General features: G+C 44.0%; 1 protein-coding gene across 1 annotated transcript; it reads right to left on the reverse strand.

Annotated features, from left to right (window-relative positions):
- Nucleotides 1-22: 22 nt before the first annotated feature.
- Nucleotides 23-26,277, reverse strand: HAPSTR1 (HUWE1 associated protein modifying stress responses). Its single transcript, XM_045783810.2, has 4 exons — nucleotides 25,619-26,277; nucleotides 24,877-24,957; nucleotides 14,684-14,959; nucleotides 23-2,474 (listed from the first exon to the last, which is right to left on the reverse strand). The coding sequence occupies exons 1-4, from the start codon at nucleotides 25,842-25,844 to the stop codon at nucleotides 2,230-2,232; spliced, it is 828 nt and encodes a 275-aa protein (XP_045639766.1). The 5' UTR covers nucleotides 25,845-26,277; the 3' UTR covers nucleotides 23-2,229.
- Between the last annotated feature and the right edge of the window lie 1,186 nt (nucleotides 26,278-27,463).

A 27,463-nucleotide genomic window follows, 5' to 3' on the forward strand; every position in this document is an offset into this window, starting at 1 on the left:
AGTGGAAAAAAGTAACGAGTGCTAAAGTTTTTAAAAAGTTTAATGGAGCCAATAAGGCATATAAATCGTGTTCTGGCAGACATTAAGACCTGCTTTCTCTTACCAAAGAAAATGGCACATGTTTTATCAAAATTTGACAATCAAGAGTAGAGGGTACTGAGAATAAGCGTCAGAGCACCAACTAAAACAAAAACAACCAAAAATAAAAAAATGTTATATTCAACTCAGAGGGACGAACTAGAACCAAGGCTTAAGGGGGAGGTTATACAGCTGTTCCTCAATCTCAAATTCCTTTAGGAAGAGGAGTTCTGGCCACTTGTGGGCAACGCTTCACACCACCAAACGCCCATTCCAGAATCTAAATGGACGATAGAAAAACAAGGTAACTCCAAATGCATTTCTGGGCATATTCCAAAGGGAAGCTTAGAAGTATTCATAATACACAGGCTTGTCTGTTTCAGGTAAAATGACGGATTGCTGTAATTCTTCCTGCTATTATATTCAAACAAAAACTGATCCACTTTCGCAAAAATTTAGAAATACCTCACTTCTCGTTCCTAGTTTTAGTACGGAATTGACTTTTTTTTTTTTTTTTTTAATAAGGGCTAGATCTGTGAGTACAGAACTTCAGCTCACACATTCCATTCACCTCCCACCCAGTCAATGAATATTATGGTTAACTCGGCAAAGTTTCTTCACAGAAAGATTATTATTAAATGGCTGAAGGAACTGCAAACTTTTAACAAAGTGCTGTAAGTAATTAACTGGAAAAACCCTTACACTGATTTGCAATGGTCTTTTCAGGATAAAAACAGGAAGTTAACTGATACTGGACTACGAGTTTGCAAGGAAACATTTTCACTGTCCTACTTGATATATAATATAATAATATGATAGAATAAGTTACAGTACCTGGCAGGCTGACATCAGTTCTTCATCTAAAAAAGACTATCATTCAGTTCAAGATATTAAAAATGAAGAGGAAACAATCAAACATGCTCTAAAACATTGTGGCTACAAGAGGTCTTATAGGGACTCAACAGAGGATCTACTCGGAACCTTTACTTAGGTCTACCTAACATCTAGAGAGCCTCCATGCGATTCCATCTCTTCCAGAATGAGATTCCAAACTGCACTTGTTAGGGGGAGAGGGACCGGAGAACGGGGTGTTGCTACTTAAGTTGTGACCACATTATTATAGCAGATAAAAGACCTTTACCTTCCGCCATTCCAGTGGAAACTGCACACAAAGTAGGGCATTCATGAAAAATGTACTACGGGACAAGAAAGACTGGAATACCAACCCTCCCCCACCATCCATCTCCCTCTCGCTAATACTGAACCGAAAAGGAAGCCCATCCTCAAAGTTCATGACCTCTCTACTTTAGGTCCCCCTTGAATGCAGTCTACGTGTTTACATTTACCATAAGGAACAGTACCCTGCATGGGAAGTAGTACTTGTCTTAAAACGGGAGTATTTTAAGCCTACAGGGTCAGTCTGGGGGCAATTTAATAGTATTGCTACTTTTAGAGCGCTAACACACACAAAGTGAATCCGATAAAGTTCTGTGTATTGATTCAATATTAAGTATTAATTGCATGACCATCATAGCACCTCTTTACATCACACAATCACCAGAATTAGAAACTGCTTGGAAAACTAAAAAACGGGGCACAGTCCAATCATCAGACGTCGCACACCGTGACTCCGGAGAGCCCAGGTGCGTGATAGAGTGCTGCTGCAAAAAATGGAAGCCTGCAGATCTGACGAGGAAGCCAAATCGTGGGTTTGAGATCATTTTAGGAACCTGGCAATACTGTTGAAGCAAAATACTCAACACAGCAGGAAATGGACCAAGGGTGGGGGAGGGGGGGAAAAAAGCATTCTATAACCAAATAAACATCTGATATTTCCTTTCCCTTTGAGAATAAATACAGTTAAGGTCACTTTTAGCCTTGGAACGGATATATGTTTGCCTATGATGATCTTGCTAATGACTACACGATATCTGATGTCCTCTGCTAGGATTATAGTTTTAAGAAAGCCATAGTTACAAGAGGCATCTACTGTAAATACCTAGAACTTCCTTTTATGGCAACCACTATAGAATTCACTTGTCTGAAACAGTGAACAAGGGAAGATGGCCTCATGTTTCCTTTGCAATAATAGTATATGTTGAGGATCAAGTGGCTTTCAAGCAGCATGGTGGGTGTGAAAATGTCTGCAGTTTAGATCATTCTGTTGCGTTTATGGGTTGGTGAGTCTGTAATGACATCGCCACACTGGGCTGAGGTACGCTTTCTAGTTCCACCATTGTCCAAGTGGAGTGCCATTTCTTCTGATATGAAAGTGTTCAAATCGACATCATGGAGTCCATTTCTCCTTCGACTAGCATTCGATCCACTGCTTACATGTGTAGGAGAGCCTGGGGTACTCGAACGCACGCTTATACTAGCCATTGCACCACTAAGACCTAGGAAGAAGAAAAGAGGTTTTAGAGTTGCTCGATTATGTAACCCTCTTGAAAGCAACCCACTTTACGTTCAACGTTTCATAGGGTCAAAGGACGTCTTTCCTGTTTTCTTAAGGGGTCACCAGGGAGCAGTTACGTTTTCTTCTGGAAAAAACCAATTGCTGGGCTTCGGACGTAGGAGATGTTTTATTGGTAATACTACCAGTATTTGCAATATTGATCGTTACCAAATCCTGGAAGCATCTTAGGTCGCAAGCACCATGCTAGGCATACACACCTATCACAGAACCCTCCCCTCTACTCTAGTCGGTTTATGTATTACTTGTAGTTGATGGCTGAGGACAGCAGGTGCTTGCTTTCCAACAGGACAATTGGGTTATCCAGTTACCCCCCACAGATCCTTCCAGTGTGTGTTATGTGCACACAGGGGAGACCAAGCAATCATTTCCAGGCCTGAGTGGGCTTGTTCCAACTACCCCTCCAGGTAAGTTGACTTCGTCATTTATCATCCACAACAGTGCACTCTCAAGCCCAAAAAAGGGATCACTATTAAAAAGTATGCTGGGACATCATACTTTGCCCTTGGGCAGATCAAGCTGTATGATCACCCAAGGTCTGGACTGTATTTGGTAGATACCCCTTTGGACAGCCTAACTTATTACCGTATATAATCCCTCAGAGGAGGGAACACAAGGATGGTATAAAAAAAATCCTACTGCTTTCAAGGCTGAATTAAATCCAGAACAGACCCAGCCCTTATCGTTGGACACTCAACCCTCAGACTCTGGAATAGCTAAGGAGGCAAACATATGTTCCACTCTGAAATGTACAGGATAAACCTGTGACAGGCAGAAGCGAGGCCAGGAATCATTAACCATAGTGCTGAATTTGAAAACCACGGACAGTGGATTTGCCTTATGAACTCCAACCCCCTTACGTTACTCTAGCCTCACACAAGGGGTCTTGTTATTGCTGGACTAAATTTACAGAATCGGATCTAGTATAACCCATGTTCCCAAAGAACAGAACTTGTACCTTAGATTTTAAAATAAGCTTACAGGTTTGTTTGGGTAGGGGCCCGCTCTATTTTTATGCTCTGTAAATGTGATTTAAATTTGAACATTAAGTCGAGAAAAAATTCTCTACTTTCTACCACATCAAATCTATTAATAAATTCCCTTTGACACCGTTCTTACTCTACAAATACCCTGTGAACACTCTCAGGCATGTGGCCTCAGCAGTCTCCCTTAGGCCCGTCCCATTCTGCACCACACACCTCCTCTGAACTGCTCTCAAACTCCCTACCTGGTACCGATCGGCCCTCTCGGAAGATGTCCTCCCCCTCCCCACTGTTGGCCAGAGGAAAGCTGATCACGCCCCTCTCTAGCTCCACTCCATTGCAAGGCTGGTGCCTATTAAAAAAAAATTATGTATGACAAAGGCACTAAACTTGGAGCACTTCCTGTGTTAGGCACTCTTTTAAATTTCATCTCAAAATAATCCTATTGACCTATTTTTTGACCAGTTTTGCGGATGAGAAACCATGGTTAAAAGGTTAAGCAAGCGACCCAAGGTCACACAGCCAGCGAGCAAGAGCTGGGACTCAAACTCAAGCACAATCTAAGACTTCTCCTTCACTGTGACACTGCCCCTTCTTCAAGTCAACATTTCAGCAGGAAGTGGTGACAGGGTCTAGGGCCTAGCCTGCCTTAGGCCTCACTACACAGTGACTTTCTCTCCCTTCCTGCCCTCTGCGCTCCCACCGGGAGTGTGCGTGGCCAGAAGCAAAGGACCTATTGTTCCTTCCGAGGGTCGGGCCTGTGGCTGCCTCCCTTCCGTTTGCTCCTGCTGACTGAGGCCCCTAGTTCCTCCAGCAGCTCCTCCCCGAGGAGGCTTCTTTCCTGGTTCTCCTACCTCTCTCCTTTTTAGTCTCTTGCTGGCTCCTCTTCCCTCTTGCTTGAAACTCTCCACTCCTTCCTGTTCTCCAGCCTGCCAGCTCCTTCCTCAGTGGCCTTTGCAGGCTTCTCTTCTGCCCCTGACAGGTTGGTGGCACCCAGGGTGGTGTCCTTGACCCCTTAGCTCACCTACAGGCATCGTTTTCCACAGGAGCAGGCCTTTCTCCTGAGCTCAAGGACCCATTCGTATTTCTAACTGCCTGCTGGACATCTCCAGTGTAACATCAAAAAGGAACTACGCTTCCTCCTCAGCCCACACTGGTTTATTAAACACATTGGAAAGGAAGGGAAAAGGAACGTCCCAGGCTCATCTTACACAGCACAGTAGGATCCTTTAGGCTCTTCCTAGCAACAGGGTCATTTCACCTCTACCTAATGCACATGGTGCCTGGCACACAACATTCACCGAATTCTCAAAACAGGAGAGTGCTTCAAAGTCCTGCCCATTTTGAAATCCACTGAAATCCAAAGCTGCTGACGTTCATTCACCTCTCCAAAGCCAGGAAACAAACCCAGGTGACTCTCTTCTCTTAAATCTTTGCCTTATCAAGTTTAAAAAACTCCAATTATTCCCAAATTGCAGGCATTTTTTTTTCAGCTCTCCACCAGTTTGAGGGGAGACCTGTACTTTTTTTCTAACCTAGCAGCCCACAACAAAATACTAAAAAGTGTCCATGAACTTAAGACAATAACCTTTTCATAGCTGTTTCATAATGCAGGAAGTGCTAAAGTAATTACACTGCAGAATGTGGGCCTTCAGCACAAAACTGGGCTACTTCAATAATTAAACTGAGGATCCCTTTATCATTTGAAACCACCAAGAGAACTCAATAGCCCCCACCCACCCCTCCCCAGAACCCCTCGTTAACATGGCAACATGTTTAACACCTAAGGAAAGATACCCAAGGCTCACAGAATACTCCACCAGAAGTGAACAGGCACATCAAGCAAATACTTCTATTGCTTCCACTGCTATTCTCCATGAAAAAGAAGAGACATTAAATTATCGACTTGGTCAATTTGAAAATTCCCCAGTAATTGCTGGAAAATCGCAATCTTTTTTCTCTTGGGTGTATGACTCAGGGCTTAGTTGGGAAGCTAAAGTCAAGTCACAATGTGCCACATTACCTGCTTCCTATCTACTCTCAGCAGCGCAAATTCTTTTCAAAGTTTAACGATCTAAAATCTTCCCCAAAAAGACTTTTCATAAGTGTCAAAAAAAAAATTAAGATGAACAACCAAAAAATATATTATTTTAAACAGCCCAAATTTTATTTTATAAACCAATGACAGCTACTGGAAGATGCTTCAGGAAACCTTAGCTAAGCCACATGAACAATCAGGCCTATACAAGTACAGAAAGTCTGAACATGCTTCAGAACTAAAAACTAAGTTGTACGGCCCAAGGGCATACAACTTAATTTCTACCAAAACACACGTTTTCAAAAGGGCTATGGGAATATCAATTGACAAAAGCAGCAGAACAAGTAGTATGATTAGACAGAAAAGTCTCAATTGCTTAATACAAGATAAACTCAATCAGTTTTAAAGTTTCTGCATCCATTTTAAATGATTAGTGCAGGAATAGGAAAAAAAAAAGATTAGGATGACTTCATCATACTTTGAAAAGAAAGCTCCCACCGGAGCTAAAACAAAGTCACAGTCCAAGTTATAGGAATCTAGGTTACATGGTCAATTGTTAAAAGTAGCACATAACTATTATTTTCATACCAAGTTCATGCTTGAGATAGTAAGAAAATCCTGTTTTCAGAATTAATTACATGTCATTCCAGTTTCCCAGCATGGAGTCAGGTGACAGGCACAGAAAGAGCAAGTGCAGAACCGGTCCACCTCCCTTCCTCCACCCGGTAGCCCAGGGCCTGGGGGCTGCCTCTACACTGTCTACTTGCTCCCCAACCCCCTTTGGCCTGTGAGGGCAGAGGGCCAGCCCGGGAGGAGAAAACGCGGGCTGTCATTACGGTCCATCCACTCAGCACAGGCTCAGGACCCTGGGCAGATCTGCTCCAACAGTTCTCCCATCTCCAGTATTAAAGGGGGGATTTGAAATCCCCACCATTTGAACAAAGTGGTAACTTCCTGACTGGAACCCCAGGACACTGGCATTCTTGCATTTCAAATGAATTGCGCTATTCAAGTGGGTAGCACTCCCTTTGCAGAGTGGTGTTCTGAGGTTTTAAGCAAGCACTTGTGTGTAGAATGTCGTGTTTTAAATGCACCAGGGAAGGAGTTCAAATTATTGAAAAAGGAGTTCTACTAAGATTTTAGTAATTTGAAGTAGATACCACTCCCCACCCCAATATGTAAATTGTAATACTGAATTTTTATTGAAGTAAAGCACACTAAATCAAACCAATTACAAAGATACATGTGTCACACCAAGAAAACATTTTCAGTTATGCTGACAGCCCAATGCTTTCAAATTTTTCAAAGACAGTTTTAATGCCATGGGAAAAATGCTCACGACGTTAAAATGAAAAAAGCAAGATACAGTACCATATATGCAGTATGATCTCAACTATGAAATAGTTTTAATATTTATACATTGAAAAAAAGACTGAAAGAAAATGCACCAAACATTTAACTGTAGTTATCTCTATATAGTGGGATAACAAGATACTGAATTTTTTACTTTTCGGAAATTTTCAAACTTTCCAAGAAACTGGTATTTATAAATCAGAAAACTAGTGGAAAAATTAAATTCAAATGTTAAAGTGCTTCATAACTACCAGTACTAGGTGAGAAAAGTGACTGAGGCATGGCTACATGGACTCCTTTTCACGTCAATGAAAAAATGTCCAACAAAATTCTACTTCAAGTTCAAAACCAATTTCGCATCACTGATGTTGGTATGGTAGCTTTAGTTAAGTCCTACCCCAGAAACTTCAGCAGCTAATACCTAATCTTAATATACAGAAAATGCCAACTTTTCATCAAAAATGTTAATGCTGTGTTAACTGCCTTCATTTTTCTTGTTCTCAAAAGCTGGCTTGAGCAAAGGCCATAATTTAGAAATTCCAGCCTGCAGAGGAATTTTAATTAAAGAAGATTCTTTGAAATTATCAATTTTAAGCAATTAAGCGATGAGACTGCTTTGGTGCATTAATCTCTTACATCTTAATTTCCAAGTAAGTTTTTAAAAACGTTTTACTGTTAAGTAACTATTAACAGTTCTGTATTTCAGGAAGATGCAGACTGCAACATTCAACACGCATTTATTAAGTCCCTACTCCCGTGTTCCACACACTGCACTAGGAGCACAGACAGGCAAGAGAAGGACTTTGACAGATGGATGAAATCAAAATCTCCCACAGGTCAGTTCCAGTTAGTCCTCTGCAACGGAAAGTTACAAGGAGTTTCGTATATACTATACCATCAGTTTAAAAACACTTAACCTAAACATCTGTATTAGCTATCAAACATTTATTTCTAAATATTTAGCTCAATGGATGGAAAGGGACAAGAGTGATAAGGAAAGGGGAAGAAACAGAACCAAACACAATTACTTCATTTCTTCTTAAATGTATTGGATCTCAGGTGTCTAGCAAATCCTATCAAGAGGCCTTGTTCTCACCAAAATTTCTTAACTCTCTTCTGTATCGCTCTAGTGCACACAGGTCCAAAAATGTTTTCTGACGAACAAACAAAAGCTACAAAAACCTGTGCTCAGAGAACGAAAACCCTATTCATTTAGGTTGCCCTGGAATCCACAGGTTTCCATAAACACTAAGAGAAGGAGGTATCAGTTTTATACATTGAGTATGACAAATTAGGAATTTACCTTACATTTTTCCTAGGTAAAAATTCCTATCTGACCTTTTATGATTTTCTGAAAAAGCCCTACACCCAGTTCCTCCAGATCCAAGAATCTTTCAAGCAATTTAATGATTCAAGAGACTAAGGATCACCAGGTACGTAGCCCAGAGAAGACTGCTAGGCAAAAAAGGAAGAGCCAGAAATGGAGTTTATTCAACTCCTAGGGCGATGGTACTGTACCTCAATCTGACTGCCTGTGTTATTATACTTCAAAAGCTCTAACCAAATTCTATCAGCCTAGAAACTCAAGGATATTATGTAACTCACCTTTGCATCACAGACCCTACCACTAGCCTCTCTAATAAACAGCACTTAGTACTTAGTGTTCACCAAACCCTGGGCAATAGAAAAGGCTACAGAATGACAATATATACTTTATTTTTAAATGACCACGACTTTCACAAAAGGATCTGAACTGCAGAAATCAAACTCCTAACACCACATCCACCAAAAGGGAGGGTTTCAAACTAAAAAGGGTTCAGACGCCAGACTTCCATACTAAGGAGTTGCTGTCTTAAGTCATTAAGTGCTTTCTTTAAAACAACAAATGCTCTGTTTCTTTCCTTTGTTTGAAATTCTCCAGGGTCACGTTAAAGGCTAGCCTACCTAAGCCCCTTTCAGTACTTATACTAGTGAATGGGGCGGCCCACAGCCTTTTTAAAACTTGCTAATTTTTTTCTTTTTAAAGATTTTATTTATTTAACAGAGAGAGAGAGAACACAAGCAGGGGGAGTGGGAGAGGAAGAAGCAGGCTCCCAGCAGAGGAGCCCGATGTGGGGCTCGATCCCAGACTGCTGGGATCACGCCCTGAGCCGAAGGCAGACGCTTAACCGCTGTGCCACCCAGGCGCCCCTAAAACTTACTAATTTAAACACGAAATGAACTTAAAACCGGGCAAGGTTAGATCCTAAAGCCAAATGCCAATGACAGCAATTCCCACCAGTGCCTATTATGACACCAGACCCTGCATGCTAGGGGTCCCTGAGTGTGAACGGATGGAATCTTACAGAAGGGACAATCCAGACCCAGTGAGGTTGGCTCCTAGTACCTCAGCCAAGAATGTCATCAAAATGACTTCAGAACTATAACCCAGTGTTTCTGATCTTTATAGGAACAGTCTGAACCACAGCCAGGAACCCACAATCTAAGAGAAGATGTGAGTGAGGAGGCCTTGTATAAAGTTATCAAAAGAGTGAAGTCTGCCTTGGCATCCAGCTGCTTCTCACAGCCTGGTCTCTCTCTTCCCGTCCATGAACACATGCCCCATTCCTACTCTGGACCCTTTTCACCTAAACCCTCTCCCCAATAACGAACAAAACTCAGAACAAGAAGACCAGATTTCAATCCAAGGCTTTCCAATTGCTTGGGCAAGTCAACTGAGAATCTCTGTCCATCCAGTAGAAACAGAACAGCACCAACTTCCCTGGTTTATATCAACATGAAAAATGAAAAAAGTTCCAGATCCTAGCAAGTAACGTAATTAACAGTAAGTTTTACATTATCCTTCCCTCCTGGAGTGATATACTCAATTTAAAAGGCCATCCTTACTGAAAAGGGAGGGGGGGAAAAAGTATCCTCAGAGGCTACCCGAGCTCTAGGTCTATTTTTGCAGTGAAATGTCACCCAGAGGCAAAGAGGGCGCTCACAGGACTTAGAACTAATCAGAAGTCCCACTTCTCTGAAGGGAAAAAACAGTGTTGTGAAAGGGTAGGTAGGTACTTTGCTTACTTTCTCATTCACTCTAACACCTTACAATAAGTATATCGCCTTCCACAAAGGAGGAGACTGCCTTGGAAACGTTAACCATATTGCCCAAGGTCATACTAGGAATGTAATCTACACACAAAAAAGCCTAACTACTCTTCCTACTAAAGAGTACCAGAAATGCAGCAGGTCAAGAGCCATTCATCTTCAAGCCTACTAAGATTCATTTATGACAAAAAACCAGAGACAGATAGAAAATTCACGTATTGTCTGATATCTTTAAATAAGAAAAATAAGCCTAAAGATCTTTCCCATCCCACCCCCAGACCCATGGGGGAGGGACCACAAATGTACAAATATGGAGGCACAGTGGTTAAGAGCATGCACTTTGGAGACAGGCAGATCTGGAACATCTATCCTACCACTTCCTAATCTGTTCCATCGAAGCCAAATAAACCCCCTTTCTTCATCAACAAAATGGCAATAACTCAAGGCAAGTGCAGGATTAAATGCACCTCCTTAGCAGAATCTGGCACAAAGTAAACACTAACATAGCTGTAACAGTGCATCATCTTCAAGCCCTGTTCAAAGTCTCAGTTGTTCTAATTTAAGGAGTTTCCTCCGCAGCTCTCCTAAGGTACACACCATTCTTTCTACCCTCACTGCAGTCATCCCGGGATCTAAGATCCTCAACTCTTCTGAAAGGTTCTCTGCCCCCACTGTGTTATATCCATCCACTAACAGACCTCTGAACTCTGTTCAACTCAGAACACATCTACAGCAGGTTCTTTGCCAGGTTCTGTTGAAGCCAGAAGCTTTAAGACAAGGCCCTGCCCTCAGGTAGCCCCAATCTACTGTGAGGGACAGCCAGAGAAGCAAATCCCAGGGGAGAACAGACTAACAGCTCAAGGAAGGCTCCAGAAGGGCTTCAGAACTGCAAGGAAGCTTCATTTTGGATGAGGCGCTTGATCCATCTTTAAGTATGAGCAGGCAGAGGGAAAGATCAGGAAATGAGCATGGAGGTATTCCACAGATGAGACAGTACGGCTAAGATATCTGACCCCAAGGTCAAGACCCAATCAGAAGGGCCTTGCAATGCCATTCTCAGTTCTGACTTCAACCTATTAGCCATAAATAAAAGTTTTCTTCAGTGAAGTGACAAGATCGAAAAGACTACTCCAGTGGCCCCAGGAAAAATGGACCGTCGACTGGGTCATCTCGGGGCCAGGAAGCAAGAGCAGGAAGGAGATTATTCCCGGAGCCCAGGCTCATCTCCTCCAAACAGCCTTCTCTTAATGCACAGCCAGGCAGCACAGTAAAATGTCCCTTTCTACCCCTAGAATATCTTACACATCCCACGTTCATGACATAATAAAGTAAATTATCCAAGTTTGCGTTGGCCTCAACAGAAAAGGAAATACTCTTCATTTACACATTCCCATAGACAGCACAGAATTTGCCGTGTATGCATCTGAATGGCTCAATGAGGAAAAGACAGGTATTTGCTAAGGGGGCTGGAAGGGCTGCAGACATCTAAAACTTCTGCAGGGATGCTGTGGTGTGGACATCCACTAGAGGATGACGGAGCACACGCACCAGGCAGTCAGGAACAGGGGCTAAACTACAAGTATGGGGCCTTGCAGGAGGCGGTTAGGGCTTGATAGAGTGTAATCCATGTCAGCAAAAGAGTCTGAGGAAAGGATCGAGGCTGAAAGAGCATAAAAACAAATAAAATAAAATAAAAAATAAAATAAAATAAAATAACCAAAGAACAAAGAAAAGGCAGGCTCCAGATGAGAAAGGATGACTAAGAAGTAGAATTAGAAAGGGAGACGGAGAACCACAAAACGGTCCAGAGGATTTTAGGTCCATCTGAAATTTTGTTACATGAAAAACGAGGTAGCAGGTACTAATTCAGCACTTGGTAACTTTTCGATGTTCTAATTTTAAGACAAGGATTAATAAGGCAAGGACAAAAATCAGTTTAGCACATGCTTACGTATTTCTCTGACTTCTTGGTAAGTTTAATATCCAGATGACTAGGTCCCATGGTACACAGGAAAAAAAGCAACCTATATTGCAGACCAGTGCCAAAATAAAGCACTGGATTATATTCTTTAAGCCTCAATAACCAACAGATTTGACTGAAACTGTTTGATAACCATTAATTGATGTATGTATGACTGAAATTGTGTTAAGTCCAAAGCTGACAAGGTACTAATCAGAAGATCTTACTATCATACCCTCAGTGTCTACAGGAAACAAATGCTCTACAAGTATCTTACATCTTTGCCATTTTTTTTTTCAAATAAAATGCATATTTTAGGTGTATGCAGGTGTGTTTGGTATAGGAGAGTATTTAGGAGTTGATCAAGAAAAACTACAGGGGAAAACGTCCTCTCATAAAAAGGGATAGGATGATGTGACCTCATACACTCATGTTTGCTGTTTATAAACTTATTAAGTATACTTCAATATGCAACTCTTTTCCTTTGTCCCCCCCTCCTTGTAGTCCAAAACCTCATGAATTTAGACTCTCCTTCCCATGCACTAAGACCTTCAATTTTGACTTCAACTACATTTCACAGATCTGGCTAAGCAATTATATGCAAAACTAAATTCTAACAATGTACCCTACCGAAAATGTCTCCAAATACATTTTAGAAGATCATCTGGACAGTTTTCACTTCAATTTACAGACTATCCAGTAACTCAGATCAGGAGGACACCTGGTTACAAAGTTGGTCATTAATCTACCTTACAATTTAGTCAACAATGCCCTATCACTAGAAATCATTCCAATCACTTTAAACACCCAAACCAGACTAGCTGTCTCCTCAATATACTGATGTTCTCTAAAACCACTAAGCACAAAACTCGGTGTAATTTATGTTTTTGTATATTCTTCCAAGGGGCCATATTACTTGACCACAACAGTGTTTCAACTACATGAATTCAGTGTAGGAATCTTAGGAGTAAGAGTACACGGAGTCTCCAGTATATCCTGCACTGGTGCTTGAAGGGAAAGATTATTTTTCTACATAGCTTTATAATTAAACTTTCTTGAACCTCACAATTTAAATGTAAGATTATAAAGTCTCTTCTTAAAACTACATTGTTACTAAAACTCCAAAAATTCAGGAAAATAACAAATCACAAGCTTAACAGTCAAAAAAGGGTGGGGCAGGAGAAACCTGGCACTTTTTACAAGGTATACAACTGCACTAATATTTTGTAACAGAAGTGGCATCTGTGGTCTTAAAACTACCTTCTAAACTATAGTATGATACAGAAAAAAGAAACTTTAATGAGAGAGGTATGGAATGAATCATAAATGCATCTGATGATAAAGAAAATCAGAATGCTTAGAGACAACTACATCCAGCTCTATTGTGCATGGACAGGCCAGTCACCTGACACTACACACACTTCCAGTCATCTGTTCCAAACTTAATGGTAAAAGAGGTGAACTCTGTAACTGAGTAAGAACAGATCGACCTCATTTTTGCTGGAGTTTGAGACGTTCTGATGACAGGACTATTCCCCTACATTAGAAACAGCCAGCAGTCCTAAGTACTGCATCCATGTTATCAGGACTTTCTTGCAATAAATGTTTGTGTTTTTAACTTATCATAAACTATCAGGAGGAAAAAACACTTTTTCCAACCCCACGCTCTGATTAGGGTTTTAGGTATAGAATCAAGGTCTGCCAAAGAGAACAAGAATCTGTACAAGCCTTAAAGCTTCAAGGACACAGAAGCCCTCTGCATTTATATCCCACCCTTTTTAATACGAGGTTACTTAGTTTCACATGACCTAAATTACGGCCCAGAAATGTTCGCTTTTAACAGGTCTCCTGACCTAACTAATTACTTCTTTCCTCTTAGTCACCTGTATCATCCATGTTTCCTGTTCAGTTCCAACTAAGTCTCATTGCTTTGTTGTTCTTTTATTTTTACAGCAGTATTAAATGTCATGTAAGCACCTCTTCCAGCTCTACTTGTAAATCTGTATTAGAGAGGGACAAACAACAACAGACTTGTTGACTACACACCCCCAGGCTTCTCCAGTAATACGTAAAGCCCTTAGCCAAGGCGGCCTTCTTATGGCATGTCTGGCCTGGGGTGATGGTGACAGACTGTCCTGACAGTCCTGACTATCAGACCTAAGGAACAACAGACATAAGGAAAGTCACTTATTCTTACATCTGTCCATTCCCACTTGGGTCATCAACTCTCACCCTTTACAGGCACACTCAATACCTGAGAGTGTCAAAGGGAGTTCCCACGAGAACAGCCCAACAACTACCTGCCTCACTTGCCTGCCGCTGACCAGGCTCTCCGGGCAGTCAGAAATGTAATAGAATTCTTAAGACACAAGAACTTCCTCTTTGACTCAGAATAGTAAGAAAACATGTACAATAGTAAGTATAAAGCAGTAAGATCTAATCAATGTTGCAAAAGATTCTGTTATTGTCACACTGATAAGCTCAAACTAGCTTTCTAAAAACATTTTTTAGGATGGGCTAGCTAACATTCAAAAAATTGCCCACGTTAAGTTCTTAGCTTACATTCTACTTAAACATTTCTAGAGCATGTAGTTACTATAATAGACAAAACACAGACAATATATCTGGACCTAAACCTAAATGTGAAAATGGGTCCACAGGCACACTCTTAACCATTTTTCCAAAGAAATATGTTTAAACGGCTTTACCATGCAGAGCTATGGCTTCCCGGAAGGGTTGCAAATCAGTCTCTACAGATGAGCTAGTTTCCGTTGAAGTAGCTCGGTTAGGGGACACTACAGTCAGTCTTGGGGGAGCTCTAGAGTTTCGTGGTGGAGGAACTTTTCCACACAGGAAGCTGATCAAATCTTCTCTACGAATAGTTCTTCTGCGCTTTTTAACCCAAGCCAACACATCCTTATTGCGTCGCTGATAGCCAATCTGAATTCCAATATCAAAACTTCGCTGATGAGTATCCACGCTTTCTGTTAGAAAAAAAGAAAAAGAAAAAAGATATATGATAATCAGTAGAGCCATGCTGCATTCTCTTCTAAAAGAAAACCATTTTACAAGTGAACCAAAAGGAGTATCGTGAAGTATGTGGTTCTCAAAGTTTATTGGTAATCCATTAAACTAAACTGTATTTCATCCATATTTGAAGTGTTATACATGGCACTGAATCTTAATGGTCTAAATTCAGAGTTAACACATCATGTAGACCTAGAGCTTCTGCCTTGTTCCTTTAAAAAAATATATATATTTTTTTAGGTTTATTTAAGTAATCACTACACCCAATGTGGGATTCGAACTTACAACCAAGAGTTTCATGCTCTTCTGAATGACCCAGCCAGGTGGCCCCCAAAAACAGTAATTTTAAATAGAAAGCAGGACTACTTTTTGTTAGCCAAGTTACCATTTTTTAAATGCTATTCCCTTAAAAATCTTGCTAAGCTTAATCTAATTAAGCTAGCCTGTTTAACAATACTAATGATGGGTAAATTATTAAATGTGTATTAGTACTATACTCTGCTTCATGTGAGAAAAAAGGTAGTAAGAAGACCTTGAGGGGCACCTAGCTGGCTTCAGTGGTACAGCATGGGGCTCTTGATTGTGTGGTCATGAGTTCGAGCCCGACACTAGGTGTAGAGTTAATTAAAAAAAAAAAAAAAAAGACGACACTGTAAGTGGTACTAGGATTCCCTCTATTGCAAAGAGGAAACAGCTACTGAGCACTGAGCCACTTTAGCAAGGTCACAGAATACATAAAAGAGCTGAAATTTTACTCCAGAGTCTGTGGTTCTTAACCACTAAGCTCTACTCTCCTTCAGAAATGAGAAATCTCACAATTAATTCTAAGTAGGAGCACACATCATTCAACAGATGACTAAATATCACACATCACTTAGGCCACCTGCATTTACTATGTCATTTTGGGGATGCACTCCTACTGAAAGGTTCAGCACCAAGAACTGGGAACACACTGAAGGCAATAGCAAACATTTTAGAAATCAAGAGGAAAACTTAATTCTGACTGACTATTCAACACCAAAACCAAACAGCACAGTGGAAAGAGAAAAGGCTTCATTCATTTCCCGAGGTATACTTTCTTTGTGCTTCCAGTTCCCAACAGTTTTCCACAACTCAATCATTTCCAAAAGACCCTGCCTTAAAAATCTCTCAGACTGGCCTCCGAGTCTCCCTGTAAATAAATACTACCCCTGTATATATGGAACCCACATTTTCAATAAATGATCCCTAACCTTTTGGGAAATTTAAGTCATAGCCATTTATTTTTAGTTGAACTGCTAGGCTCAGAGAAACTCACAAGTATACCTTTAATCACATTAAAGACAACTGTTCCATTTATCCCTGAGCCTTCTGTAAAAGCAAGAAATCTTCTGTAGCACAAAGAATCATTCCTCTACTACTTTTCTGGGCCATGATTTTTTAATTTCTTGTCTAAAACACATTAACTCAGAAGACTCTGAAAGAAAAAGCAATAACCAATAAAGAGTTGTGTTCCAGAAACAAACACAGTAATTCAGTACAGAGGATCCCAAGCTGCATGAATTTGCATTATTAAGCAAGAATGTAAGAGGGAAGCACAAGCAGAACTTTATCACAAGGCCTATTCCTTAGATGATCAGTCCTTACTGCTAAAAAATCTTCCAAACAAAAACATGGAAGAAGTTGTCTATGGGAGCACTCTTTTTTTTTTTTTTTTTAAAGATTTTATTTATTTATTTGACAGAGAGAGACAGCCAGCGCGAGAGGGAACACAAGCAGGGGGAGTAGGAGAGGAAGAAGCAGGCTCTTAGTGGAGGAGCCTGATGTGGGGCTCGAACCCAGAACGCTGGGATCACGCCCTGAGCCAAAGGCAGATGCTTAACCGCTGTGCCACCCAGGCGCCCCATATGGGAGCACTCTTAAAAACAGTCAACTCCATCACAACTTTGAGAAGTGGGTTACTCCTATTCTAAAGATATAAAAAGCACCTTTGGAATGAAGTAATTTCTCTAGTGTCTCATTACTAGAATATGGCCAAGTTACAATGTGAACCAACGGCTTCTAATTTCTCATTTCATCATAAACAAAGCAAGCATGAACTCCATTTTAAAAGTACAAAACATTGGGACGCCTGGGTGGCTCAGTCAGTGAAGCCATCTTCTGCCTTCAGCTCAAGTCACGATCTCAGGGTCCCTGCTCAACGGGGAGTCTGCTTCTCCCTCTCCCTCTGCCCCTTCCCCCCAACTGTGCTTGCACATGGGCACGCAAGATGTTTCTCAAATAAATTTAAAAAAAATTCTTTAAAAAAAGGTAAATAACATTTAAGAGGACACTACAGCACTTTCCAATCTCTTAAAGACTCAGATAAAGCCAACCTTAGGGGTAGATAAACTCAAGATGACCTTGGTAAAGCTATATCTAGAAGAGTGATTCTGAAAGAGCTGGAAGCTTTTGAAAAAGAGAAAACAAAGTTTTGAGCAAAACCTAAGTCCATCCCACAGCACCACAGAAAGGAGAAATGTTAAGTGTGAACCTCAAAGCAACCAGGTTTCTACAAACCTGCCCTACCTAAAAGAACTGTTTTACTCAAGCTTGTATGTAGAGAAGTGGGTCCAAACAGAATGACCAAGGAAATTTTATTTTTCAAGAACCAAACGGAAGTAAGCCCAGAACTGGAAGTACAGAGGGGAAATGTTGGAAGCACAGAAGGACGACAAGAAACAAGTCTGAAGCAGGCCTGCACAGTGCAAAAGCAGGATGAAGCAGGCATTTAAATGTACACCTGGCAAACCAGACAGCAAAACGTTCTCCCTCAACTGGATACAAAACTCAAGAGCCAGAGGGAGGGGGGACACCTGAGATGGTTATTTAAAAAACTGACGATCCGGGCACGCCTGGGTGGCTCAGTCGTTAAGCATCTGCCTTCGGCTCAGGGCGTGATCCCAGAGTCCTGGGATCGAGCCCCACATCAGGCTCCTCCACTGGGAGCCTGCTCCCTCCTCTCCCACTGCCCCTGCCTGTGTTCCCTCTCTCACTGGCTGTCTCTCACTGTCAAATAAATAAATAAAGTCTTTTCAAAAAACAAAACACAAAAAAACTGACAATCCAGGGAAGAAAGCTAGCTACGTTTTGGTTTGACTGAGGACACAACAAGAAGTCCCAAATATCAGATCTGCAAGGGCCTGGGGCTTTTTTTTTTTTTTAAGTAGGCTCCACACCCCAATGTGGGGCTTGAACTCAGGACCCCGAAATCAAGAGTCACATGCTCTACTGACTGAGCCAGCCAGGCGCCTCACGGGAGGGCCTGATGCTTCAATCACAGGTCTGAACAAAGTTGGAAAATGCAATATTCACTGGTTTAGATGAAAGATAGTTATCCACGTTTGATGCTCTTCTAAAATTTACGCAACTAAAAAAAATTTTTTTATGTAACCGACCAATCATTTCACCTCAGAAATTGTGAGCAAGCCTCAACATCAGAACCAACCAAGAACAAACTAAATTATCAGGCATTCCACAAGCACTGACTTCTACAGATTAGAAGGTATAGAAAGAGAACAGCAGGCATGACATTTAAGGTTTTCAGGTACCTGCTTTTGCACTGCCTGTGCATAATTTGGTTTGATACCAATCACAGCATATCCTGAAAGCCAAATCCAATTACTTTACCACCCCGATTAATCCAATTTCAGTTATTTCCCTAAACAGAAAATCTCACGTTGAAACAAAAGCATTTCAAATATAGTCCTTATGTTTAGGACTTTAAATAGTTACTTGGTTGAAAATAAAACCCTCCTATCATACCCTGAACCAAACAGGAGAGACGTGAATACTTACTGGAGAATCTTAGGCATGACTAGGCTGGATTTTAATGTAATCACAGGCTAATTTAGTGTACAGAAGCACAATAAACACACACACAAGCATGGCTTTCCGAAGGCTCTCTGCCAAAGACTGCTGTGAATACACCTGAACCCTGACAAATAGACATCCAAATCCTAGAAATGCAGAGCACAGAAACTGTGGGGACAGTCTTATGTCCAAAACTATTTTACTGAAGCCGAAGCCACTGTGGAACAGGGCCATAAACTTGAAGGTTAGGCAAACCCCAAGGGCATCAAAATGTCAATCTAACCTTTAAGCACAACACATTCATTTCCTTATACAAGAAACAAACTGACGCAGACAAGTAACAGATGTCCCGTGTTTCTTATGTTTTTAAAGAACTTTTTATATGAACAGCTGAAATGGACTTAGAGATTCTTACAAGTCTAATCCTCTCACCACTGGCAGGGAACAACAGGCACAGAATCACCTGATCTGAGACAGGAGACCAAATGCAGAGCTTTCTTACATGATACACAGACAAGATTAATCCAATTTCACTATTTATAGCTTTTTGATATTCACAAACCTTATGTGAGTTGGCCAGAGCAGACATCCCAATTTCTTAAACAAGGAACTGGAACTGAGGCTCAAAGGGCCTTGCCCAAAGTTAGGTAAGTGACAGAGTTCCTTCTACAACGTAGTTCTTCCCCAACAAAAGAGAAACCATCTCCCATCCTCCTTAGAGGACCTATGAAGTGTAAGAGCACGTTGCTATCTCAAAGCAACATTTCCAAAGAATACTAATGACTACAAAATATTCAAACTTAGAACTTCAACCTCCACTAGTCATCCAGTCTGCCACAGGGGAAAAAAGCATTTAAAATGTTTCATAAGAAACAAAGATCTAAATTGTAGGCAAAATAAAACCATTTTCCAACTGTTTTGAGAAAATGACTCATGCATTCCCAGACAACGTAGCATCCAACAACAGGTACCAACTTCTAGCTATTTAGATAATTAATTTTTCACCTAGCACACACAGAAAGGACAGGAGCCAGGGAAGAACTGTAGCAACCCCATTTGCCTGGCATCCAATCCTCATCCTCCCTCTCCTAAAGGTACTCCCCCAAGTTTCAGTTTGGATAGCTCTGGGGTAAGCTTCCTCCACAAATTCAAAGAGTGGAACATGTGGTTTAGTCCTAATCTAATCTGCATAGCCCCAAACAGCAGCTATGATACTGGTTCTGAGTACACATGTGACCCAATTCTGGCCAAGAGACTATGGAGCAGGACAGTGTGAGCCACTGAATGAAGTCAATGCTACCCTCGGCCTTCATGTCAGACAGGAGCCAATCCATGTCCACACCACTGAAGCCTGTCTGCTTGTATTTCTGCTTACCTGCAATCAAAACATCCTTTTACAGAAAAGTTACACAGAAGAAAATGTTTTCCACAAAAATTTACAAACAGAATCTACAAATGATGTTAGGAATGACTGAGGCCACAGCTCCTTAAGCAAAAGTTAAAGAATAAAACCTAAGACTTAAGGTTTCTAATTGTAATCCATATTAAGGTATTTTGAACAAAGTCTCAAAGCTCAGTAATAGTTTTTTGCAGAAAGGAGAGTCACAAACCAGCTCCAGAAAGTCAAATTTAAGAAGATGAAATTCCACTATTTGTCCCCAGGTAGAACACGTTTTCTCTGACCATTTGTTTATATGTCAATCACTCACCACTGGGCCCAAAAATTTTCAGCAGACCAGCTCAGTTTCACTTTATGTTCAAGTCCAACATGGCCATGCTGAAGTGAGACAGCATGTTACAAAGGGATCTGGCATCAAGAGATCTCAATAATAAGGACTTAAAGGGCGTCACACCATTTTCTCACCTGTCAATTCTATTTACTTGTACCCTCTTAGGGAAAGATGAAGAAGGAAAGCGCCACGCCACAAAGTTTATTTCAACACAAGAATAAATGCAAAGACAAAATATAACCTAGAATTTCTTCCCTTCATTTTAAGGACTGCTCATAGCCAGAAACACCTGGAAATCAGAACTTAAATACCAACAAGATCAGCACTTGGAATACTCACCATACACCAGCACTAAACTCAAATCTTGTCCTCTGAAGTAGGAGTAACTTATCCCCAGTTCCAGTTGAGAGAATGAAGGAGCACCATGGTGCAGTATCTTGCTCCATCATCTGCCTCCCGGACCACACAGCTAAGTAATGACAGGCCAAAACCAGAACTCATACAACCTAGCAGGAGGCCTAGAAAGCCTAACAATGCTGGCCTTCTTCAAGCACCGCTGGAGTACAGCTGTTCCCTGGGCACATGCTGCTCAGGGAGAGAACCAGAAACATCTTTCACACAAACAGTATCAAGAGAAACCTCTCAACATATGTGATAGTACTCAGCATGCAACAAAAGTCTCAAATGCGGTTTTTAAAAGTGGAGACACAGGCGCCTGGCTGGCTCAGTTGGTAAAGCATGTGACTCTTGATCTCAGGGTCGTGAGTTCAAGCCCCATAATGGATGCAGGGCTTACATAAAAAAAATAAAATTAAAAATATTTTTTAAAGAATAAGTATTTAATTAAAAGTAGAAGTAAAGAAATGGAACTTAGCATAAAACAAAAGTAAAAGAAGAAAAAAACATTAAAAACCTGAGAGAGAGAGAACCATTAGGGAAATGCTAAGAAGTGACCCTGTGCGGTGTGATCAAGCACTGGGTCAAGGATGCTGCTGAAGTGCTAAGGCGCCAGCACCCACCTCAGGCTGACCACTGGGGCTCCTAGGATAGCCTTGTCCCAAAGGACAACCACCAGTCCAACCTCTCTTCTGAGCAAGAAACCCCAAACAGAAGTAGTGAGCATTAAACAAGGAGAATAATTCCTAATGGCACCCAGGAAAATCCAAGGAGGGTGCTTTAAAAAGCAAACGACTAGGTGTGGCCAAGTATTTCCCAGGTAAGCATGAACCCGGGGCTAAATTAAAATGACCTCGGTAACTTTTCACTCCCCTCTAGAGTCGAAGATATCAAAAAATATACTAGGCCAAGAAGAGAACATAACTGAAAACTAAACATCACCCTCTTTAGATTTACCAAATCAAGGTAGAAACAAGAACCAGCAACCAACATTTTTTCCTCCCCTTTCCAAAAGAGGATACCAAAGTCTGGCCCTACAACAGGGAGAGAAGGAACCACACACTCCATTTTCCTGAATTCTGTCCACACTGAGGGACAATTCGCTGTCCTCTAAATCCTTCCAGCCAAACCAAATAACTGAGCGGTCGACTTTTTAAAAGCCCATGTGCTCCTTTTAGGAGTTATCAAGAACCTGGTAGAAGTGCCAACCTCTCCCCAGTCTGCAAAATGAGCCATTTTTAGTTTGCCAGGTAAGTGTTTAATCAGACAAAATACAGAAGTACTGCCCGCTTAAAGACATCCTTCCAAATCTCCCCCTTGTAAATTACATCTAAATATTTAATCGGAGCTATGAACAATGATTTAGATTTATCACTACTTAATGCTGCATGCACTAGTGACACTACCTTGCCAACTGTACTGGTTCTATTTAAGGTATCTAATTATTCCGGGGCGCCTGGGTGGCACAGCGGTTAAGCGTCTGCCTTCGGCTCAGGGCGTGATCCCGGCGTTATGGGATCGAGTCCCACATCAGGCTCCTCCGCTATGAGCCTGCTTCTTCCTCTCCCACTCCCCCTGCTTGTGTTCCCTCTCTCGCTGGCTGTCTCTATCTCTGTTGAATAAATAAATAAAATCTTCAAAAAAAAAAAAAAAAAAGGTATCTAATTATTCCTACAGCTGTAGTCCTGTTCTCCAAAGACTTCACCCTGAAAAAGAGGAATGTGAGTATCTGCAGAGCATTATCTCCTCTCCTTCATTCAGGTAAAATTATGTTGCTACACTACCAAATTCCACATACCACAACTTACCTTCCCTACCAGGTAAAAAAGGATGCATTTACTTTTACAAAAACAGGATACAAAATAAAACCAGTTCTAACAATCTAACACATTTGCATTAACAAGAATATATGATTTTCATTTTTTTAAAAAATTAATGTCTCTCTCAATCTTCTGAACAAAGAAAATAAATTATAAAAAGCAATTTCAAATTAAGCAATCCAATTTGAGATTATTTCAGAGTTCAGCTTCTGAACCCATCTTCTTATATGAAGCACAACACAAAACTGTCAGCTTTAGTCCTAAAAAGATACAACAGTACACAACAGCACCAAAAATTAAAATCTAAAGAACATTCATATTTTTGTATGGCCTAGGCAAAGAGAGGCATACAAAAGCCACCAGAAATGGTGCCATCCCCCCCTTCAAGCAAAAATCAATTGCAACAAACACATGGATAAACAGTAACACCCCACACACAACAGAATGCTACTCAAGCAAAAAAAAAAAAAAAAAAAAAAGTTGGGGTGGGGGAGAGGGCCAAAATGGACAGTGAACTGCTTATTAACACCTGCATCATCAATCTCAGAAACATGGGAAGTGGATGCTATCACGCACAAAAGACTGTGCCATAAGGCTCTATTCAGGACCTTATGGAAATGGGAAACCATATACATGGCAATCAGATCAGCGGTGCCAGGGGCTTGGGTTGGAGATAGATGCTCTATGTCTTCACAGTGTTTGTCCAATTCAAGCTAGGATTCTTAAAAGAGTGATTATACAGCACCCAAATTATACTCCAAGAAATGAGTTTTTAAAACAAGTTTTATGTATTATTTCAAATTTTTCTGGATGAAACCAAGAGCCAAGTCAGACAATGCTGAACACCTTCAAGCACTGATGGATCTTAGAGTAATTTACTCAAGAGTCAAAATTTAAGGAACTCAGCTACATAAAATCAAAGTTGACCACTGGGGCATCATCTGTATTTCCCTTTTCTCGTAGGCCTAGACTATGAGTTCCTCCTTCCCTAAAACCAACATTCAATTCACTGGGTTTCACTTATGTTTTCAAATTACTATACCAAAAAAACTGCAAATTCAACCCACAACATCTCACGATAAAAAATATTTTTCCTATAGAATGCTGCCATCATTGCACATTCTTACGCAAAAATAAGAATCTGAGAAGCAAGTCTCTCCACAGCCTGTGTTTTAACCTGTTTTATTTTGAAATGCACAAAGTCCAATACTGTTAAGTGCAGCTTCTCCAAGTTTGAAAGCATCTGATTTAATTACATTTTTACTAAGATTAACAGTCAAATTCAAATCCTTTCTCCATAGAAACCTTGCCCTGGAAGAAACATCAAATCCAAATTTCCAAATCTTCAAAATCATTAAGACACAAAATCTAAAGCCTTGGTTACTGAGAGAGCACGATGAACATTTACTTACATATCTTCATGTCATGGGGAGGGGAGAGGATTAGCTCCAGAAAAACACTACCATAAAACACATATCAATGCAAACTCTGATCAGACATTTCTGGCCAACAATATGCAATCAGATATGCAGTAGTTTTGAAAGCAAATATTTAAACTTGCTAGGGAAGAGGAGTATGTTAATGTGCACAGATTATTCCAAACAGCTAGTTTTCAACGCACTTAAACGCTACCAAAATACCTTGGTCTAAGCTGCCTAACTCAAAACTCTTTTCCGGGAGGTGCTCACCTCTCTGTCTGTGGCACTATAAATTCCCTTCTTCCCTGGGCGCCCTCTCCAGTGAGAAGCACGCCTCACTCGTCTCCCAGCTCAGAGCTTCTCAACCTCCACACTACTGACATTTGGGGCGGGGGAGCCTATCTCCTGCAAGGCAGGATATTCAGCAGCCCCCTCTTAGCGATGACATTCAAAATTGCCCCCAGTGTCAAACGTGCCCGGGGGAGGTGAGAAGGGGGTCAAACGCCCCGGCTGAGAAGCAGGGATCTAGCTATACTACCCCGGGCACTTGGTGGCTGGACTCCGCAGCGGGGAAGGGTGGATCCGGGGAAGGGTGTCTAATACCCTCGCAGCGCAGGGCTCAAACCCTGACGCAGGCTGCCCTTCCCCTTAGCCGGCAATGCAGCAAGGTTATCTTTACCTTTGTAGAGGTTGGTGACGGCGGTGGCTGCGTTTTGGAAGGGGACCCAGAGAGAAAGTCCTGGCTGCTGACACACTCGGTCTGAAAAAGCCGGGAGGAAGGAGGAAAAAAAACACAAAAGACAGAAAAAGAGACAGAGAGAGACAGACAGAGAGAGAGAGAGAGAGATGTTATTTGGGCGTCAATCACTCCGGAACGGCCATATTAGGTCTCGCCATTTTGTTCCAGGGCTTCAGGATCCCATACTCAAGTGCGAGGACAGCAGGAAGGGGGTCGCGGCGGGGGCCACGGCGAGCCGCTGGGCCCAGAGGCGCAGCCCCGGGACGGCGGCGGCCGAGGGAGGCGCCCCCTCCCAGTCTCCGCCCCGAGGCCGGCTCCGGGCACAATGGGCCGGCCCCGCCGCCTCCCTTCGCCATTTTGTGACTGGGGGCCCCTCCCCTCCCCGCCCGGCCCGGGGGCGCCGGCAGCCGGGCCCCAGCCGCCAGCGGGCCCCCGAGATAGGTCCCAAACGGGGGCGCCCCCCGCGCCGGCCCCTAGCTCGGTCGCGGCCGCCCGCCGGGTCCGCCCCCGCGCCGCCATCTTGTGGGGAGGGGGCGGTGGGGCGGCGGCGGCGGCGGCGGCTCGGTGGCCCGGCCCGGCGGGCGGGTGAGAAGCCACCCTCGGGGCTCTCCGCGGACCCGCCGACCCCAAGGCGGCGGCGGCGAGGCGGCGGCAGCGGCAAGATGGCGGCCGCGGACCTCACCTTTGTAGAGCTGGGCCACGGCGGTGGCCGAGTTCTGGAAGAGGTGCCACAGCTTCTGCTGCTTGTGCTCGGGCTGCGCGGCGGCCGCCGCCTCCTCCTGCAGCTCGGGGGACAGCTGCTCGTCCTGCTCGGCCTCAGCCAGGCACTGCCGCTCCCACTTGGAGAACCAGTGCTCCGGCCCGTGCTCCTGGATCTCGGCCTCGCCCTCCTCCTTCCGCTCCTCCATCCTCCGCGGCCTCCCGCGGCCTCGCCTTCGCCGCCGCCGCGTCCTCCTCAGGCGGGGCCCCCGCGGGAGCGTCGTCGTCGAGCGGCCCGGCGGCGGGGCCCAGCGGCCGGCGGCGGCTCCTCGCGGCGGCCCAGGCCTCCTGCACCCCGACGGCCTGCGAGACCCGCCCCGCGGCCCCGCGCTGTCCGGGACGACCCCCGCCCCGGGCCTCCCCACCCCCGGGCCCTGCCGAAGGTCGCCGCGGCCTGGACGACCGCCGCCTCCCCTCGCCTCGCCCGCGCGAGCCCGTCTACCGCCCGCCCATGGCGCCGCGGCCCCCTAGGGCCGCCGCCGCTGACCGCCGAACCCTCCGCGATGCCCGGCCTGCGCCGCCGAGCCCACCCCAAAGACTGAGGAACGTCGTCGTCGCCGCCGCCGTCGACGCCTCTGCGGCTGCTGGTCCCCGCCCTCCCCCGCCCACATGCTGACTGGGGAAGCACCGCCCACTCGGCCTCGGCTCCCCTGCCCGGTTGGGGCGCGTCCGCTCCGCGGGCCCTCATTGGTCCGATCCGACCGGTTCCGCGTGCCGGCCTCTGAACACAGCACCGTGATTGGCTCACCGTCCTGTCTGGCTGACGTAACCAATGGGCGGGGGGAAGGGAGTGTGTGTCAGGAAGGATGGAAAAGGAGGGGGAGGAGCTGACAGTGGTTGCGTCCAAGCCAAACGGGGGGGGGGGGAGGTAAAAGGTACGCATGCGCACTTGCTTGCTTTCCCCCCGCGGGGCGTCGAGTGGAGGTCACGTGACCCGGCCCAGGGACCGCGCCCCGGAGGGGCTTTTCAGCAGCGTTCCGACCCCGGGGGACGTAAATTTAAGTCGGGCCACCGTGCCTCGGGGACGTTGGGTGTCTGGGGCGGCAGTCTTCTTGCTCCAGCACTTGGCCTCCAAAACGGGTAGGGACGTAGAGAAAGAATAAAACGGCCAAGTTGGCAGAGTGCGCCCCCCCATCTGTTTATTTCAGAGTTCCCATTTCTCGGATGGGCAAGTTGGGCTTCCAGGCCCCAAGAAAAACTTGCAAGTGGCGAAGCTAGCGGGCCCTTCCTGCGGCCCGCAGCCCCTCGGGGACAGCGTCCCGTGACGCGGCCGCCAACCCGCCAGGGAGGCCGCCAGTGAAGCGGAGCGCGGGACGGGACGCCCCGGCCAGGGTGACGGCCCCGCACCTGTCCCCGCGAGCACACTCCGGGGCCACGTGTGGCCGCCTGCGTCACGCGCCAGCCCCCGCCTCCCCCGGCCGGAACCCGCGTGGCCGCCCCAGGTGGACCGCCCGGCCTCCGGTTAACCCGCGCCGCGCGGCGGCCCCGTCAGGGCCCCCGGAGGAAGCAGCCACGCAAAGGGGCGATGACCGCACAGAGGCAGAACCGGCCCTTCAGATGATGCCGGCGAGGGCAGGAGCCACCCAGGGCCTGCAGAAGTCGGCCAGGGCACCACCTCCCAGGAGCTGCCACAGCGCGCTCCTGCAAAGCAAGGTGGCTTTAAAGCCATCACTTCTGGACTAAAATCTGACCTCCTCATTACGGCCTGCGAGTCCCTGCAGGATCTGTGCCCGCCTCCTCTGTGTTCATCTCACACCATCCTCTGCGT

Source organism: Ursus americanus, chromosome 2 (assembly GCF_024610735.1).
Source record: "Ursus americanus isolate L20-20 chromosome 2, mUrsAme1.1.p, whole genome shotgun sequence".
NCBI lineage: Eukaryota > Metazoa > Chordata > Mammalia > Carnivora > Ursidae > Ursus > Ursus americanus.